This window comes from Myotis nattereri, assembly GCF_964212035.1.
Source record: "Myotis nattereri genome assembly, chromosome: 1".
Lineage (NCBI taxonomy): Eukaryota > Metazoa > Chordata > Mammalia > Chiroptera > Vespertilionidae > Myotis > Myotis nattereri.
The window spans coordinates 66,744,029-66,763,506 of record NC_138075.1 but is presented as its reverse complement, the minus strand read 5'-3'; the positions used below and the strand labels follow the sequence as shown (position 1 = coordinate 66,763,506).

Below are 19,478 nucleotides of genomic sequence, written 5' to 3'. Positions count from 1 at the left end.
AAAATATATTTTATTGATTTTTTACAGAGAGGGAGAGAGATAGAGTGTCAGAAACATCGATGAGAGAGAAACATCGACCAGCCGCCTCCCGCACATCCCCCACTGGGGATGTGCCCGCAACCCAAGTACATGCCCTTGACCGGAATCGAACCTGGGACCCTTCAGTCCGCAGGCAGATGCTCTATCCACTGAGCCAAACCGGTTTTGGCCTATTTTTGTTTTTATGTTGTTCATCATATTCCACAAATGAGTGAGATCATGTGATATTTATCATTCTCCGACTGGCTTATTTTGTATCACAGTTTTTTAATTCACTCATCTTCTAATGGGCACTTAGGCTGTTTCCAAATCTTAGCTATTACAAATTGTGCTGCTCTGAACAAAGGGGTGCATATATACTTTCTGATTGGTGTTTCTGATTTCTTGGGATATATTCCTAGAAGTGGGGTTACTGGGTTAAATGGGAGTTCCATTTTTAATTTTTTGAGGAAACGCCATACTGTTTTCCATAGTGGCTGCACCAGTCTGCATTCCCACCAGCAGTGCACGAGGATTCTTTTTTCTCCACACCCTCGCCAGCACTTGTCGCTTGTTGATGGTAACCATTCTGACAGGTGTGAGATGGTACCTCATTGCCGTTTTGATTTGTATCTCTTGGATGATTAGTGACTTTGAGCATGTTTTCATATATCTCTTGGCCTTCTGTATGTCCTCTTTCAAAAAGTGTCTCTCTAGGTTCTTTGCCCATTTTTTTAAAAAATTAAATCTTTATTGTTCAGATTATTACAGTTGTTACTCTTTTCCCCCCATAACTCCCCTCCACCCGTTTCCCACCCCCCCTCCGTCCTCACCGCCCCCCCCCCCGCCACTGTCCTAATCCATAGGTGCACGATTTTTGTTCAGTCTCTCCCCGCATCCCCCACACCCCTTTCCCCCCCAAGAATAGTCAGTCCACTCCCTTTCTATGCCCCTGATTCTATTATAATCACCAGTTTATTCTGTTCATCAGATTATTTATTCCCTTGATTTTTAGATTTACTTGTTGATAGATGTGTATTTGTTGTTCATAGTCTGTATCTTTACCTTTTTCTTCTTCCTCTTTTTTTTTTTAATATATTTTATTGATTTATTACAGAGAGGAAGGGAGAGAGATGGAGAGTTAGAAACATCGATGAGAGAGAAACATCGATCAGCTGCCTCCCGCACATCTACTGGGGATGTGCCTGCAACCCAGGTACATGCCCTTGACCAGAATCGAACCTGGGAACTTTCAGTCCCCAGGCCGACGCTCCATCCACTGAGCCAAACTGGTTTCGGCTCTTCCTCTTCTTAAAGGATACCTTTCAGCATTTCATATAATACTGGTTTGGTGGTGATGAACTCCTTTAGCTTTTCCTTATCTGTGAAGATCTTTATCTGACCTTCAGTTCTGAATGATAGCTTTGCTGGATAAAGTAATCTTGGTTGTAGGTTCTTGCTATTCATCACTTTGAATGTTTCTTGCCACTCCCTTCTGGCCTTTCTGTTGAGAAATCAGCTGACAGTCGTATGGGTACTCCCTTGTAGGGAACTGACTGTCTTTCTCTTGCTGCTTTTAAGATTCTCTCTTTGTCTTTTGCTCTTGGCATTTTAATGATGATATGTCTTGGTGTGGTCCTCTTTGGATTCCTTTTGTTTGGGGTTCTCTGCGCTTCCTGGATCTGTAAGTCTATTTCTTTCACCAGGTGGGGGAAGTTTTCTGTCATTATTTCTTCAAATAGGTTTTCAATATCTTGCTCTCTCTCATCTTCTGGCACCCCTATAATTCTGATGTTGGTATGCTTGAAGCTGTCCCAGAGGCTCCTTACACTATCTTCGTATTTTTGGATTCTTTTTTCATTTTGCTTTTCTGGTTGGGTGTTTTTTGCTTCTTCATATTTCAAATCTTTGACTTGATTCTTGTCATCCTCTAGTCTGCTGTTGGGAGTCTGTATAATATTCTTTTATTTCAGTCAGTGTATGCTTAATTTCTAGTTGGTTCTTTATCACAACCTTGAGGGTCTCATTAGATTTCTTGAGGGTCTCATTAAGTTTATCGGTGGTTTCTAGAAAATTCTTGAAAAACCTTAAAAGTGTGGTTTTGAACTCTATATCCAGCAGTTTGCTTTCCTTCATTTCTGTCATTTGTGTCCTGTTTCTTTGTCTCCGCATTTTTTTATGCTTCGCTGTGTCAATAGAGTGGCTTTGTGTGCTAGGTGTCCTATAGGGCCCAGTGGCTCAGCCTCCCCAATTACCTGAGGTAGACTCTCTTGGTGCACCCCCTTGTGGGCTTTGTGCACAGTCTTATTGTAGTTAAGCCTTGATTGTTGTAGGTAACACTGGAAGGGATTGACCTTCAGGCCAATTGGCTGTGAGAATCAGCTGTGTCTGCAGTAGGAGAACTTCTGTGCTGGAGACACTCCTCCGGGGCAAGACTTGCTTCAATGGGGCTTTGATGGTCACTGAGTCTGCCCCCTGAGTGTGTCCTTTATGCATCTGAGGAGCTGCAATATGGATGGTCCCACTCTGACCAACGGGCACACTGGCTCCTGGATCTCTAAGGAGGTGCTAATCTAGCCTTTGCCTGAGGCTACCCAGCAGGAGCCAGTTGTGATGCAATGCAAGTTGCCCAGGGGCTTTGGGCCAGCTGCAGCTTGTTAGGTAATTTTCAGATTGCAAAGGGCCAGGCCTTTCATATGCAAAAGCCTCCTGCACGGCTTGGGTGGGGCGGGGTCCCAGGGGATCAACAGGTCAGAGCGAGCAGTTATGGCTGCTCTCAGTTCTGCCCTCAGAGGCTCTGCTTCTCAGTATCCCGGCAATCGCTGCAAGCACCTATGAGAGAAAGCTGCCCTCAAGTTCCGACCGATGCCAGACAGTCCGGTTTCTCCCGTATGAGTCTGGGTCTCCAGTGACTTGCCCGGAACTGGAGCTCAGAGCTTGAGACTTCCTCCCGATTGAAAAAGACAACCGTGTCCTCAGCCGCCAGCCCTCTCCCCATGCGCCTCTGTACTTCTGTATTTTACTTCTGCATCGCACCTCCTCTGAGTCTCGGTATGCTTTTCTCTTTCCTTCTAGTTATAGAATTTCCACTCAGCCTGCCTACCTGTGGTTGGGGATGATGTCCGTTCTGTCTTTTAGTTGTATTTTTGAAGTGGTTGTGCGAGGCAGCAATCTCCGGTGTTTACCTATGCCACCATCTTGGTTTTCCTCCTCCTTTGCCCATTTTTTGATTGGATTGTTTATCTTCCTTTTGTTAAGATGTATGAGTTCCCTATAGATTAAACCCTTATCGGATATAACATTGGCAAATATGTTCTCCCATGCAGTGGGCTCTCTTGTTGTTTTGTTGATGGTTTCTTTTGCTGTGCAGAAGCTTTTCATTTTGATGTAGTCCCATTTATTTTTCCTTAGTTTTCATTGTCCTAGGAGCTGTATCGGTAAAGATATTGCTACAACATATGTCTGATATTTTGCTGCCTGTGGATTCTTCTAAGATTTTTATGGTTTCCCGTCTTACATTTAACCCTTTTCGGTCCAATCTCAAGGCTGACTCGACAGACAAGTCGCTAGGATCAGGTCCAACGTCAAGCAATAAGAACATTAAAACGTTCAACATTCAATCCCGTCAATTAATTTGGACCAGACTGTTTGAATTCCAAAAGTAACATTGGACCGCAAAGGGTTATATCCTTTATCCATCTTGAGTTGATTTTTGTGTATGGTGTAAGTTGGTGGTCTAGTTTCATTTTTTTGCATGTGTCTGTCCAATTTTCCCAAAACCATTTATTGAAGAGACTGTCTTGACTCCATTGTATGCTCTTGCCTCCTTTGTCAAATATTAATTGAGCACAATGACTTGGGTCGATTTGTGGGTTCTCTGTTCTATTCCATTGATCTATATGTCTGTTCTTGTGCTAGTACCAGGCAGTTTTGAGAACAGTGGCTTTGTAATATAGCTTGGTATCTGGTATTGTGATCCCTCCAAGTTTGTTCTTTTTTCTCAGGATTGCTCTGGCTATTCGGGGTCTTTTTTGGTTCCATATGAAATTTTGTAGAGAGTTTGTTCTATGTCTGTGAAATATGCTGTTGGTATTTTAATGGGGATTGCATTGAATCTGTAGATTGCTTTGAGTAGTATGGACATTTTAATGATGTTGATTTTAACCAATCCATGAACATGATATATTCTTCCATTTGTTTATGTCTTCCTCTATCTCTTTTTTTTAACATCCTGTAGTTTTCCGAGTATAGCACACTAAGCTTTTAAATTGGCCGATGCTGTATCAGTGAGCCAAACTGGTTAGGGCTATATATTGATCTTGTATCTCTTGACCTTGCTTAAATTCACTCAGTTTTAGTTCCTTTGGATTTTCTACATATACAATTATATTGTCTGAACAAAAGTTAGTTTTCTTCTTTTCCAATCTTTATGCCTATTCTTTGTCTCTCTTGCTTTATTGCACTGGTTAGACTTCAGTCAATAAGTAAAAACTGCCATAACCGGTTTTGCTTAGTGGATAGAGCGTCGGCCTGCGGACTGAAGGGTCCCAGGTTCGATTCCGGTCAAGGGCATGTACCTTGGTTGCAGGCACATCCCCAGTGGGGGGTGTGCAGGAGGCAGCTGATCGATGTTTCTCTCTCATCGTTGTTTCTAACTCTATCCCTCTTCCTTTCTCTCTGTAAAAAAATCAATAAAATATATATTAAAAAAATAAGTTAAAACTAAAAGTTGAGACTGGTTAGTCATGTCTCCTGATCTTTACAGAAAATTGTTTAATATTTTCAGTTGGATGTTATGATGCTGGATGTGTAGGTTTTGTAATTCCTTCTATCACATGAGAAACTTTCCTTCTTGTCCTAATTTCCAGAGTGTTAAGAATGAGTGTTGAACCTGGCCTGTGTGGCTCACTGGTTGAGCGTCAACCTATAAATCAAGAGGTCAAGGTTCGATTCCTGGTCAGGGCATGGGGGCGTGCAGGAGGCAGCAATCAATGATTCTCTATCATCATTGATGTTTCTATCTCTTATCTCCCTCTCCCTTCCTCTCTGAAATCAATAGAAATATACTTAAAAAATATAAAAGGAATGAGTGTTGAATTTTTTTTTTAAATATATTTTTTATTGATTTTTTCAGCAAGGAAGGGAGAGGGATAGAGAGTTAGAAACATTGATGAGAGAGGAACATCGATCAGCTGCCTCCTGCACACCCCCCACTGTGGATATACCCGCAACCAAGGTACATTTCCTTGACTGGAATCGAACCTGGGACCCTTCGGTCCGCAGGCCGACGCTCTATCCACTGAGCCAAACCGGTCGGGGCGAGTGTTGAATTTTATCAAATTTTTTCCCTATATAAATTGAGGTGTCATATGCTCTCCTTCCTTCCTCCCTCCCTTCCTCCCTCCTTCCCTCCTTTCCTCCGTTCCTCCCTCCCTCTCTCCCTTCCTCCCTTCCTTTCCTCCCTTCCTTTCTTTTCTTCTTTCTTTACATATTTTTATTGATTTCAGAGAGGATGGAGAGGGAGAAACATTCGGTATAATAAAAGTGTAGAAAAAACTACTGTGGAGGCTGAGGAGGCGGCGGGGCGACCCCGAAACTATACCCTACCTCCCTAAACTGGTTAATGGTGGCATGGAAGATCCATTGGGCAATGAGCTTGGAGGAAAAGTACTCTAAAAAAAGAGTATCTTTGGAACCAAGACGGCGGCATAGGTTAACGCCGGAGTTTGCTGCCTTGAACAACTACTTCAACAGTGAAACTAAAAGACGGAACGGACATCGCCCAGTACCACAGGAACGCTGGCTGAGTGGAAGTCCTACAACTAGGAGGAAAGAGAAACGCATACGGACCCTCAGAGGAGGCGCAGTGCTGAAGTCAAATTCTGAGGTGCGGAGTGCCCGGAGCTTTCAGTCGGGAGGGAGTCGCAGACTCTGAGCTCCAGATCTGGGTGAGTCTTTAGGGACCCTGACTCAAACGGGAGAAGCGGGACTGTCTGGCTTCGGTCAGAGCGAGTGCAGCTTTCTCTCCGAGGTTTGCAGCGGGTGCTGGGACTCAGAGAGGCAGAGCCCCTGAGGACAGGTCTGAGAGCCGCCATAACTGCTCTCTCCGGCCCACCCTGTTGATCCTGTTCGACCCGCCCCACCCAAGCCCTGCACAGAGGCATTTGCCGGATAGCCTCAGGCAAAGGCTAGATTAGCACCTCCCTAGAGGACAGAAGTTCTCTCACTGCAGACACAGCTGATTCTCACAGCCACTTGGCCTGGAGGTCAAACCCTCCCTGGTATTAGCTACAACAGTAAAGGCTTAACTACAAGACTGCGCACAAAGACCACTACGGGGTGCACCAAGAAAGCATAACAAAATGCGGAGACAAAGAAACAGGACAGAATTGTCAATGGAAGATATTGAATTCAGAACCACACTTTTAAGGTCTCTCAAGAACTGTCTAGAAGCCGCCGATAAACTTAATGAGATCTACAAGAAAACTAATGAGACCCTCGATGTTATGTTGGGGAACCAACTAGAAATTAAGCATACACGGACTGAACTAACGAATATTATACAGACTCCCGACAGCAGACCAGAGGAGCGCAAGAATCAAGTCAATGATTTGAAATGCGAGGAAGCAAAAAACACCCAACCAGAAAAGCAAAATGAAAAAAGAATCCAAAAATGCGAGGATAGTGTCAGGAGCTTCTGGGATAGCTTCAAGCGTACGAACATCAGAATTATAGGGGTGCCAGAAGATGAGAGAGAGCAAGATATTGAAAACCTATTTGAAGAAATAATGACAGAAAACTTCCCCCACCTGGTGAAAGAAATGGACTTACAGGTCCAAGAAGCGTGGAGAACCCCAAACAAAAGGAATCCAAAGAGGACCACACCAAGACACATCATCATTAAAATGCCAAGAGCAAAAGACAAAGAGAGAATCTTAAAAGCAGCAAGAGAAAGACAGTTCCCTACAAGGGAGTACCCATACGACTGTCAGCTGATTTCTCAACAGAAACTTTGCAGGCCAGAAGGGAGTGGCAAGAAATATTCAAAGTGATGAATAGCAAGAACCTATAATCAAGATTACTTTATCCAGCAAAGCTATCATTCAGAATTGAAGGTCAGATAAAGAGCTTCACAGATAAGGAAAAGCTAAAGGAGTTCATCACCACCAAACCAGTATTATATGAAATGCTGAAAGGTATCCTTTAAGAAGAGGAAGAGGAAGAGGAAGAAAAAGGTAAAGATACAAATTATGAACAACAAATATGCATCTGTCAACAAGTGAATCTAAGAATCAAGTGAATAAATAATCTGATGAACAGAATGAACTGGTGATTATAATAGAATCAGGGACATAGAAAGGGAATGGACTGACTATTCTTGGCGGGGGAAGGGGTGTGGGAGATGCGGGAAGAGACTGGACAAAAATCGTGCACCTATGGATGAGGACAGTGGGTGGGGGGTGAGGGCGGAGGGTGGGGCGGGAACTGGGAGGAGGGGAGTTATGGGGAAAAAAGAGGAACAAATGTAATAATCTGAACAGTAAAGATTTAAAAAAAAAAAAAAGTGTAGTATGCAATTTGTCCCCTGCACCGGGAGTTCTTCCGGGAGTTCAACCAGGGGTTGGGGTCGGCTGGGGGAAGGGAAGGTGGCCCCGGCCAGCAGCGGGCAGCCACTAGGGACCCTGGGCCTCTAGTCAGTGATAAGAGAGAATCATTGATCGGCTGCCTCCTGCAAGGTCTTTACTGGGGATCAAGTTCGCAACCCAGGCATGTGCCCTTGAGTGGAATTGAACCCGGGACTCTTCAGTCCGCAGGCCGACACTCTCTCCACTGAGCCAAATTGGCTAGAACTCCTTTATTTTTTTTTAATATGTCTACATTGATTTTTTTTTGGGTGAGGGATTAGGGCTATATGAGCCTTGCATTCCTGAGATATGCACAACCTGGTTATGATAACATTTTTTTTTAATAGCCAGATTCAATTTGCTAATATTTTATTGAGGGTTTTGCATCTATGTTTTTGAAGGATATTTGTTGGTATTTTTATTTCTGATACATTGGATTCAGGATTATGCTTTCTTCATAAAACAAGTTGTAAAGTGTTGCCTTCTCATGTATTTTCTGAGTTTGTGTAAGATTGGTATTTTTTCATTGTGTGTTTTGTTAAAATATATATTTTATTGTTGATAGTATTACATATACCTCCAATTTTCCCTTCTCCTACCCTTCTCTCCTCCCCCCCTTCTCCCCAAGTTCTTCACAATCCTATTGCCTGTGTCCATGGGCTATGCATATATTTATGTAAATCCTTTGATTTATCTTTTGTCCCCACATCCCCACATCGAGGTATGTCGATCTGTTCCATGCTTCCATGCTTTGGGTCTTTTTTGTTGGTCCATTCATTTTGTTCATTAGATTCCACAAATAAGTGAGATCATGTGATAATTTATCTTTCTCAGATTGGCTTATTTCACTTAGCATAATACCTTCCAGGTCCATCCATGCTGTCCCAAAGGGTAAGAGATCCCTCTTTTTTTACAGCTGCATAGTATTCAGTTGTTTACTAGTAAATGCCCCATAGTCTTTTTAACCCATTAATCTACTGATGGGCACTTGGGCTATTTCAAAATCTTAGCTATTGTAAATAATGCTGCTGTGAACATAGAGGTGCACATATTCTTTCTGATTGGTGTTTTGAGGTTTTTAGGATATATTCCCCGAAGTGGGATTGTTGGGTCAAATGGAAATTCCATTTTTAATTTTTTGAGGAAACTCCGTACTGTTTTTCATAGTGGCTGCACCAATCTGCATTCCCACCAGCAGTAAACTAGTGTTCCCTTTTCTCCACATCCTCACTAGCACTTGTTTGTTGACTTATTGATGATAGCCGTTGGTAGATTGTGGTTTTATTTATTTTATTTTATTTTGTTTTTTTTTAAATTATTTTTTTTAATATATTTTATTGATTTTTTACAGAGAGGAAGGGAGAGAGATAGAGAGTTAGAAACATCGATGTGAGAGAAACATCGATCAGCTGCCTCCTGCACATCTCCTACTGGGGATATGCCCGCAACCCAGGTATATGCCTTTGACTGGAATCGAACCTGGGACCCTTCAGTCCGCAGGCCGACGCTCTATCCACTGAGCCAGACAGGTTTCGGCAGATTGTGGTTTTAATTTGCATCTCTCTGATGATTAGTGACTTTGAACATTCTTACATATGTCTGTTGGCCATTTATATGTCCTCTTTGGAGAAATGTCTATTCAGGTCTTTTGCCCATATTTTAATTGGATTGTTTGCCTTTTGTTGAGTTTTATGAGTACTTTAAATATTTTGGATATTAGTACAGTGGATTCCATTTTCATTTTGATGGTGGTTTCTTTCGTTGCAGAAGCTTTTTTTTTTTTTTAAATATCTTTTATTGATTTTTTACAGAGAGAAAGGGAGAGAGATAGAGAGTTAGAAACATCGATGAGAGAGAAACATCGATCAGCTGCCTCCTGCACATCTCCCACTGGGGATGTGCCCGCAACCCAGGTACATGCCCTTGACCGGAATCGAACCTGGGACCTCTCAGTCCGCAGGCCGACGCTCTATCCACTGAGCCAAACCGGTTTCGGCAAGCTTTTTGTTTTGATGTAGTTCGATTTGTTTATTTTCTCCTTAGTTTCCTTTGCTCTAGGAGATGTATCTGCAAAAATTCTGCTACATGAGTTTTCTGAAATTTTACTACTTATGTTTTCTTCTAAGATTTTTATGGTTTCATGCCTTACATTTAAGTCTTTTATCCATTTTTAGTTTATTATGTATTTTGTAAGTGGTGGTCTGCTTCCATCTTTTTGTATGTCCAGTTTTCCCAACACCATTGTTGAACAGACGGTCTTTACTCCATTCTATGTTCTTGCCTCCTTTGTCAAATATTAATTGACTGTAATAGTGTACGTCAGTTCATTATGTGTTTGATAGACTTCATCAGGGAAACTGGAGTTTCTTTATTGGCAGGTTTCAAATCACAAATTTAATTTCTCTATTGTTTTCTGTTTCATTGATTTCTCCTGCCCCCCATCTGTATTTCTACTTGCTTTTGGTTTAATTTGCCTATTTTAAATCAGGGTTTGGTTGACTAAGGCCTGTGGATCGTAACTGCCCCACTGTTTTTGTATGGCCTGAACACTAAGAATAATTTTTATATTTTTAAATAGTTGGGAAAAGCAAAAGAAGAAAAATACTTTGTCACGTGTGAAAATTATTTAACCGTTTGTATGCCATACCGTCTATAGACGCAAGCGGTGGCCCTTTTATAATTAAATTCAAAATTTCATGGCAGTTAACTGGTTGAAATTTAAGTTTCAGTGTTCATTTGTTGGAACACAACTCTACTCACTTTTTAAAAAAATATATTTTATTGATTTTTTTTACAGAGAGGAAGGGAGAGGGATAGAGAGTTAGAAATATCGATCAGCTGCCTCCTACACATTCCCCACTGGGGATGTGCCCGCAACCAAGGTACATGCCCTTGACTGGAATCGAACCTGGGATCCCTGAGTCCACAGGCCGACGCTCTATCCACTGAGCCAAAACCAGCCAGGGCTCTACTCACTTTGTGTGTGTGTGTGTGTGCTTCAGTGGCTGAGTTGAGTAGTTGTAATAGAGACTATGGATCTTAAAGCCTAAAAATTTTACTATCTAGCTATTTACAAAAAAAATTTTTCAACCCCTAAGTTACTGATTTTAGATTTATATTTAAAAAGCTATAGGATTCTCTCTCAGCACTGCTTTAGGTGCAATCTATAAATTTTAATGTGTTATTTGTCATTGATTCATAGTTTGATTCTATTTTTGTCAAAGAACATGTGACTTAAAAACCTTGGAAAAAAAATTTATGACTTTATTGCCTAGCATATGATCTGTTTTGATGAATACTTCATATACTCTTATAAATGATGTATATATTATACAGTTGGATATAGTGTTTTTAGTGTTCTATAATGCCCTTCTTTATCTCTAATGGTATTCTTTTTTTAAAAAAATATATTTTATTAGTTTTTTACAGAGAGGAAGGGAGAGGGATGGAGAGTTAGAAACATCGATGAGAGAGAAACATCGATCAGTTGCCTCCTGCACACCTCCCACTGGGGATGTGCCTGCAATCAAGGTACATGCCCTTGACTGGAATCGAACCTGGGACCCTTGAGTCTGCAGGCCGATGCTCTATCCACTGGGCCAAACTGGTCAGGGCTGTAATGGTATTCTTATTTTAATGTCTACTTTGTCTCAGATTATTGAGCCACATTAACTTCTGATTTTCTCTTGACATGATTTTATCTTTTCCTTCCTTTTACTTTCAATCTATCTGTGTCTCAGAATTAAATTGTGTTTTTCTGAAACACCTTACAGTTAAGACTTTTTTTACTCCACTGTTCAAATCTCTTTTAATTGGACTGTTTTGTTCATTTAATATTATTACTTATATGGCTGGATTTTAAGCATTTTGTCTTAATATTTTCTGTTTCTCTCATCTGTGCTTTGATTACTCTTCTCTGTTTTCATTTGAATTGAGTTTTTAAAATTCTGTTTTCATTGCCTAGTGACTTTTTAGCTATACCTCTGTATTTTATTTTTATTTTGTGATTTTAGTATTAGTCTGCTCAGGTTGATAGTACAAAATATTCTAGACTAAGTGGCTTAAAGAATGAAAATATTTTCTCACAGTTCTGGAGGCTGGAAAGTCCAAGATAATGGTTTTGGCAGCGTTTTCTGTTAAGAGCTATCACCATGGCTTGCAGACCGCTACCACATAGAGGGGGAGAGATTTCCCCAACTCTATGTCCTCACTTAATTTTAATTACTACATCAAGACCCTGCCTTCATGTATATTGATAAGTAGGGTTTCAGTGTATGAATTTGGGAGGGACACAGATTAATATATAACAGTTCATGAACAGCTAATGTCCTTATAGTTCATGTTCTTATATATGCTATAAACCCCCAAAACATTATTTTGCTTTCAACAGTCAGTAGCCATTTAAAGAAGTATAAGAAAAACAGTCTTTTATATTTACTCATGTATTTATTTTTTCCTGGGTCTTTTCATTTGTTCTTGGATATTGGTTCATTTCCTATCAGTCTGAAAAACTTCCTTTGAGATGTAATTCATTATAATAATTTCATCCTGTAAAGCAGGGGTGGGAACCTTTTTTCTGCCAAGGGCCATTTGGATATTTATATAACCTCATTCTCAGACCATACAAACTTATCTACTTAAAAATTAGCCTGCTATACTTGGTCAAACATTTAATTAACTCACCTCTAGTGCCTTGGCAAGGCCAGACCAACTAATTTTGCAGGCCTTATATGCCCTGCTGGACGTTCCCCACCCCTGCTTTAAAGTGTATATTTCAGTGGTTTTTAGTATATTTACAGAATTGTGTAGCTATGAACACAGTCATTTTTACGACATTTTCATCTTCCCCCAAAACAAACTAACAGACACACACACCTGTGCTCTCTATTAGTCACTCCGCATTTTTTCTCAGCCACTCCTCAACCCCACCTCAATCATCCGTGACCACCAGTCTCCTTTTTGTTTTAGATTTGCCTATTTTGGACATTTTGTATAAATGGAATTACATGTAGTTTTTTGTGCTTAGTTTCTTTTACTTAATGTAATGTTTTCAAAGTTCATCCATGTTGTAGCATGTATCCATATCTCATTCCTTTTATTGCTGAACAATATTGTGTAGATAAAACATTTTATCCATTCATCAGTTGATAGACATTAAAGTTTCCACTACTTGGCTATTAAGAATAATGTTGCCATGAAAATTTGTGTCAAGTTTTCATGTGGAAACAGTTTTGGGTGGCGATAAGCCCATTCTTACCCCCATTGAATTGTCTTGGTACCTTTGGCAATTGAAAAAATCAGTTTATATAAATGTGTGTGCTTATTACTAGACTCTGAATTCTGTTCAGTTGATCTGGATATTTAGCCTTAAGCCGTATAACACTGTTTTGATTACTGTACCTTTGTAATAAGTTTTGGAATTGGGAACTATGGGTCATCAGAGAACTTTTTATTTTTCAAGATTTTGGGGGGCTCTTTTGGGTTCTCTTTCATTTTCTTATTAATTGTAGGATCAATTTGTCATTTTCCCAAAAAATCCCAGGTGGATCTTGACGTGGGAGATTGTGTTAAAACTGCAGATCATTAAAAAACAAACAAAAAACACTGCAGATAATTTTCAGGGAATATTGCTATCTTACCAATATTAAGTCTCCCAGTGTATAAACATGGGATATTTGTCCCTTTTTTTAAAGTCACCTTTTATATCTTTCAGCAATGTTTTGTAGTTTTTTTATAAAATATTTTTTATTAATGTCAGAGAAGAAGAGAGAGAAAGAGAAAGGTAGAAATATCAATGATGAGAGAGAATCTTTGATCGGCTGCCTCCTGCAGGCCCCTCACTGGGGATAGGGCCCACAACCTGGGTGTGTGCCCTGACTGGGAATTGAACCGGTGACCTCTTCGTTCCTGGGTTTGATACTCAGCTGCTGAGCCCTACCTGGCTGGGCTGTTTTGTAGTTTTGTGTGTGTGTGTACAAGTCTTATACAGCTTATTCCTAAGTATTTTATTCTTGTTGATGCTATTGCAAATGTAATTGTTTTCTTGATTTTACTGTTGACATTTATTCCTAGTGTGTAGAAATAGAATTTTTGTGTGTGTGTGAATTGATCTTGGATTCTTCAATCTTGCCCAACTAATTTATACCAATAGTTTTTTTAGTGGATTTTTAAGAATTGTCTACATAAAATGGGATATTTGGTCACATGGGATATTTGTAGAATTTTACTTCTTCCTTTTTAATCTGGAGGTCTTTTATTTATTTTTCTTGCCTGATTACCTTTGTAGAACCTCTTGTACAATTGAGTAGAAGTAGTGAGAGCCTAACATCCTTGTCTTGTTTCTGATCTTAGAAGATAGTATTTCTTGTACAGTCTGAGTTCTCTCAGTTGTCTAAAAATGTCTTCAGGTGTAAAGGCTTCTTTTGCTAGATCCAGAACATTAGGTTGGCCCTTTCAATACTTTATGATGGGTGTCATTCTACTGTCTTCTGGCTTCATTATTTCCAATGAGTAGTCAGTCTATTGTTCTCATTGTCGATTCTCCACTGTAATGTCATTTTTTCCTCCACTGCTTATAAGGTTTTTCTCTTGGTCTTTTAATTTTCAGCAGCCTAACCTTTACATGCCTATTCTGTTTAGGTGATTTACTTTATTAAATTTTAGCTCACCTCACATTTGAGATGTTGAGGGTGGGATTGGGCTTGGGATCTAAGCGCTAGGAGACTACAAGTTCTCTGTTTTCAGGCCAACCTTGCTGCATCACTTCTGCTTATTTTTCAGAAGTCCCCTGGAGGATAATTGGTGGGAATGAGGACTAGTTTTCTTTTTGGGGGTCCTCCAGATTCTAGTGTGCTCATCCTCAGGCATGAAAAGAGACTGGTTTCTCTGTGTCCCAACAAAGATTTTTTTCCTATAGTTGCTTTTTTCTCTGTTCACTTGTGCTTCAAGCAGTGTAAATGCTACTCAGTGTTGAAAGCATTAGCAATCTGTCACCTGGAGAAGGCTGGTTCCTCTCTGAAATTCAGTTCATTTAGACTTATTTGTGTCCAGAGGTCTTCAATGGCTTTAAAAGAAAATTGGGTTTTTAATTTATCTAGTGTTTTCTCATTGTTATGGCAGAAGTGATGATCTTTGTGATCTTCAACATTTTAACTGGAAGTGAAAGTCTTCTATTGAAGGATTTTTAAGTAAGGTCAAGATCTTAAGTTGTACAAGGAACAAGTAACTACACAGTAATGTAAATGATTGCTTATGCATATTTGAGATAAATGAAAGTTTTACAAAGACAGTGACTTTAATTGAGTTAGTGAATAGTTCGAACACATCCTTAAGATACATTGGTACAGTTTATATGCTTTTAATGGTTAATTGGGAAGAGTGGGAAACTAAAAAAATGTTTGTGTTTTTTGAAGACTTATATAAACTCAATCAGCATGGGTCATATGTACTTGCCTTCAACTACCCTACCTTTTTATTTTGGAAGAATTAATGCTAGACTTTTTATACTGAAAGTGAGTTTTTCAACTGTAAAACCACTTGGCAATAACATTGTGAATATACCAAAAAGGTACTACTGGAATGTACATTTTTAAATGGTGAGAGTGATATATATATATGTATATATATGTATATATTTTTTTGAGAGTGTTATATTTTATGTTACGATTTTTGTCTTAATTTTTAAAAAGGAAAAATCAAGCAGGCAGTTTGTAAAGCCTTTCCTGATATTTAGTGCAATTCTTAATTGCAGCTGACATTTGTTTGCTTTTATTGGCAATTGTTAATCACTGAAGCTCTCTTGAGTTTGATTTTGGTTCAGTGCTAGTTTACTTTCAAAATTGAGTGTATCTGAAAAGTACTATCCTATATAATAAAAGAGTAATATGCAAATCGACCGAATGGCGGAATGACCGGTCGCTATGATGCGCACTGAACACCTGGGGGCAGACGCTCAATGCAGGAGCTGCCCCCTGGTGGTTAAGCCAGGTTGATGGCTGGTGAGTACCATGGCGGTGACAGTAGCCTCTCCCGCCTCCGAGGCAGAGCTAAGGATGTCCACCAAGGCAGAGCTAAGGATGTGCCTATGGGGAGCGGGCCTAAGCTATCAGTTGGACATCCCCTGAGGGCTCCTGGACTGCTAAAGGGCACAGGCTGGGCTGGGCTGAGGGGACCCCCCCCCCTCCCATGCATGAATGTGCACCGGGACTCTAGTTAGGAAAATAAGTGTTATAACTTTTTGATTTAGTGATAAGAGGGTTGTTTGTTAAAACTTTGCTCTTTATGCCCGGCTGATGTGGCTTGTTGTTGAGTGTCTACCCATGAACCATGAGGTCACGGTTTGATTCCTGATCGGGGCATATGCCCGGATTTTGTGCCCGGTTTTTGGGGCTTGATCTCCAGTGGGGGTTGTGCAGGAGGAAGCCAATTGATTTTCTTTTTTTTTTTTTTTTTTTTTTTAATTAAATCTTTATTGTTCAGATTATTACATTTGTTCCTCTTTTTTCCCCCCCATAACTCCCCTCCTCCCAGTTCCCGCCCCACCCTCCGCCCTCACTCCCCACCCACTGTCCTCATCCATAGGTGCACGATTTTTGACCAGTCTCTTCCCGCATCTCCCACACCCCTTTCCCCCCAAGAATAGTCAGTCCATTCCCTTTCTATGTCCCTGATTCTATTATAATCAACAGTTCATTCTGTTCATTGGATTATTTATTCACTTGATTCTTAGATTCACTTGTTGATAGATGCATATTTGTTGTTCATAATTTGTATCTTTACCTTTTTCTTCCTCTTCCTCTTCTTAAAGGATACCTTTCAGCATTTCATATAATCCTGGTTTGGTGGTGATGAACTCCTTTAGCTTTTCCTTATCTGTGAAGCTCTTTATCTGACCTTCAATTCTGAATGATAGCTTTGCTGGATAAAGTAATCTTGGTTGTAGGTTCTTGGTGTTCATCACTTTGAATATTTCTTGCCACTCCCTTCTGGCCTGCAAAGTTTCTGTTGAGAAATCAGCTGACAGTCGTATGGGTATTCCCTTGTAGGTAACTGAGTTTCTTTCTCTTGCTGTTTTTAAGATTCTCTCTTTGTCTTTTGCTCTTGGCATTTTAATTATGATGTGTCTTGGTGTGGTCCTCTTTGGATTCCTTTTGTTTGGGGTTCTCCGCGCTTCTTGGACCTGTAAGTCCATTTCTTTCACCAGGTGAGGGAAGTTTTCTGTCATTATTTCTTCAAATAGGTTTTCAATATCTTGCTCTCTCTCATCTTCTGGCACCCCTATAATTCTGATGTTGGTACGCTTGAAGCTGTCCCAGAGGCTCCTTACACTATCCTCGCATTTTTGGATTCTTTTTTCATTTTGCTTTTCCGGTTGGGTGTTTTTTGCTTCTTCGCATTTCAAATCATTGACTTGATTCTTGCGCTCCTCTGTTCTGCTGTCGGGAGTCTGTATAATATTCTTTATTTCAGTCAGTGTATGCTTAATTTCTAGTTGGTTCCCCAGTATAACATCGAGGGTCTCATTAGTTTTCTTGTAGATCTCATTAAGTTTATCGGCGGCTTCTAAACAGTTCTTGAGAGACCTTAAAAGTGTGGTTCTGAACTCTATATCTTCCATTGACAATTTTGTCCTGTTTCTTTGTCTCCGCATTTTGTTATGCTTCCTTGATGCACCCCCTAGTGGTCTTTGTGCGCAGTCTTATAGTTAAACCTTGTAGCTAATTCCAGGGAGGGTTTGACCTCCAGGCCAAGTGGCTATGAGAATCAGCTGTGTCAGCAGTGAGAGAACTTCTGTCCTCTAGGGAGGTGCTAATCTAGCCTTTGCCTGAGGCTATCCGGCAAATGCCTCTGTGCAGGGCTTGGGCGGGGCGGGTCGCACTGGATCAATAGGGTGGGCCTGAGAGAGCAGTGATGGCGGCTCTCAGTCCTGTCCCCAGGGGCTCTGCCTCTCTGAGTCCCAGCACCCGCTGCAAAGCTCGGAGAGAAAGCTGCACTCGCTCTGACCGAAGCCAGGCAGACCCGCTTCTCCCGTTTGAGTCTGGGTCCCTAAAGACTCGCCGGATCTGGAGCTCAGAGTCTGGGACTCCCTCCCGACTGAAAACGCCAGCCGCGCCCTCCGCCGCCAGCCCGCTCCGCGCGCGCACTCCGCACCTCAGAATTTGACTTCAGCACTGCGCCTCCTCTGAGTGTCCGTATGCGTTTCTCTTTCCTCCTAGTTGTAGGACTTCCACTCAGCCAGCGTTCCTGTGGTTCTGGGTGATGTCCCTCCGTCTTTTAGTTTCACTTTTGAAGTAGTTGTTCAAAGCAGCAAAGTCCGGCGTTAACCTATGCCGCCATCTTGGTTCTCCTCCCCCAATGTTTCTCTCTGATTTTCTTTCATCATTGATGTTTCTGTCTCTCTCTCCCTCTCCCTTTCTCTCTTTGAAACCAATAAAAAATATACATATAAAACAAAACAAAAAAACTTTACTCTTTATTATATATATACTTTTGTGAGAAATTGACAGAAAATATAAAAGTGTGATGTTGATAAAGTGCTTTTGAGATCCTTATGTTCTACAAAGTGTTTCTCTTACAAAATCTGATGTTACTTGGTTTTTAAAAACCTTTTGTTTCTCTCCTGAGTCTTATTTATGGAAGGACTGCCCTTTTTAACCCTCGCTTCCCTGTCTCTCCAGACATGTTGCCAACAATTTTGAAGACAGTACCCATGTAGCATCACCAGTAGACCCAAATGGAAATTTCAATGTTGTCATTAAAGAGGAACCTCTAGATGATTACGACTATGACCTTGGTGAGTTTCCAGAAGGGGTCACTGTGAAACAGGAAGAGACGGATGAGGAAACAGATGTATACTCAAACAGTGATGATGATCCTATATTAGAGAAACAGCTAAAGAGGCACAATAAAGTTGATAACCTAGGAGCTGACCATCCGTCTTCTAAATGGCTACCAAATAGCCCATCAGGTGTTGCTAAAGCTCAAATGTTCAAATTAGACGCTGGAAAGATGCCAGTAGTTTGTCTGGAGCCCTGTGCTGTCACCAAAAGCACAGTGAAGATTTCTGAGCTCCCTGATAACATGATTTCTACATCTCGGAAGGATAAATCTATGTTGACAGAATTAGACTATTTGCCTACGTACATTGAAAATTCCAATGAGGCTGGCTTCTGCTTAGGCAAGGAATCAGAAAATGGTTTTAGAAAATATTCACCAGATCTCAGAGTGGTACAAAAATATCCTTTACTTAAAGAGCCTCAATGGAAATATCCTGATATTTCTGACTGCATGAATACAGAAAGAATAATTGACAGTTCAAAGAGTTCACCTGGGGACTCATTTTTAGCAAAAGAGGACTTGGGCAGAAAGAAAGCAACTATGCTTAAGATTGCTGCAGCTTCCAAGACTGTGAATACTAATCAGAATGCCCCTACAAATGTCAGTGGAAAAAGAGGAAGGCCACGAAAATTGAAACTCTCTAAGGCAGGGCGACCACCTAAAAACACGGGAAAATCTTTAACTTCTACCAAGAGCATTCCTATGGGCTCTGGGAGTACCTTTCCAGATGTGAAGCCTGATCTGGAAGACGTGGATGGTGTTCTCTTTGTTTCCTTTGAATCGAAGGTAAGATTGTTATTTCAGCATTCTTTCTAAGGCCAAATAATTATTAGTGAATTGTATACCTGGCTGATAACCAATTTACAATCTAGTTTTTGTGAATGCATCCATTATGTGAGGAGGATGTGTGCATGGGGAACTGAGTGTCTCCAAAATGTTTGGTTTAGTTAATAGGTGTCATGATATTTTGTGTGAATGAACTTAAAAATTTATATCTAC

At 40.6% G+C, this 19,478-nt stretch overlaps 1 protein-coding gene across 1 annotated transcript in view; it reads left to right on the top strand.

Annotated features, from left to right (window-relative positions):
• MGA (MAX dimerization protein MGA) overlaps nucleotides 1–19,478 on the top strand; it is a 108,988-nt gene that overhangs the window by 16,769 nt on the left and 72,741 nt on the right. Inside the window, exon 3 of the mRNA XM_081112857.1 lies at nucleotides 18,320–19,265. Within this exon, the coding sequence (XP_080968983.1) occupies nucleotides 18,320–19,265 (946 nt within the window). The remainder of the gene's footprint in view (nucleotides 1–18,319; nucleotides 19,266–19,478) is intronic.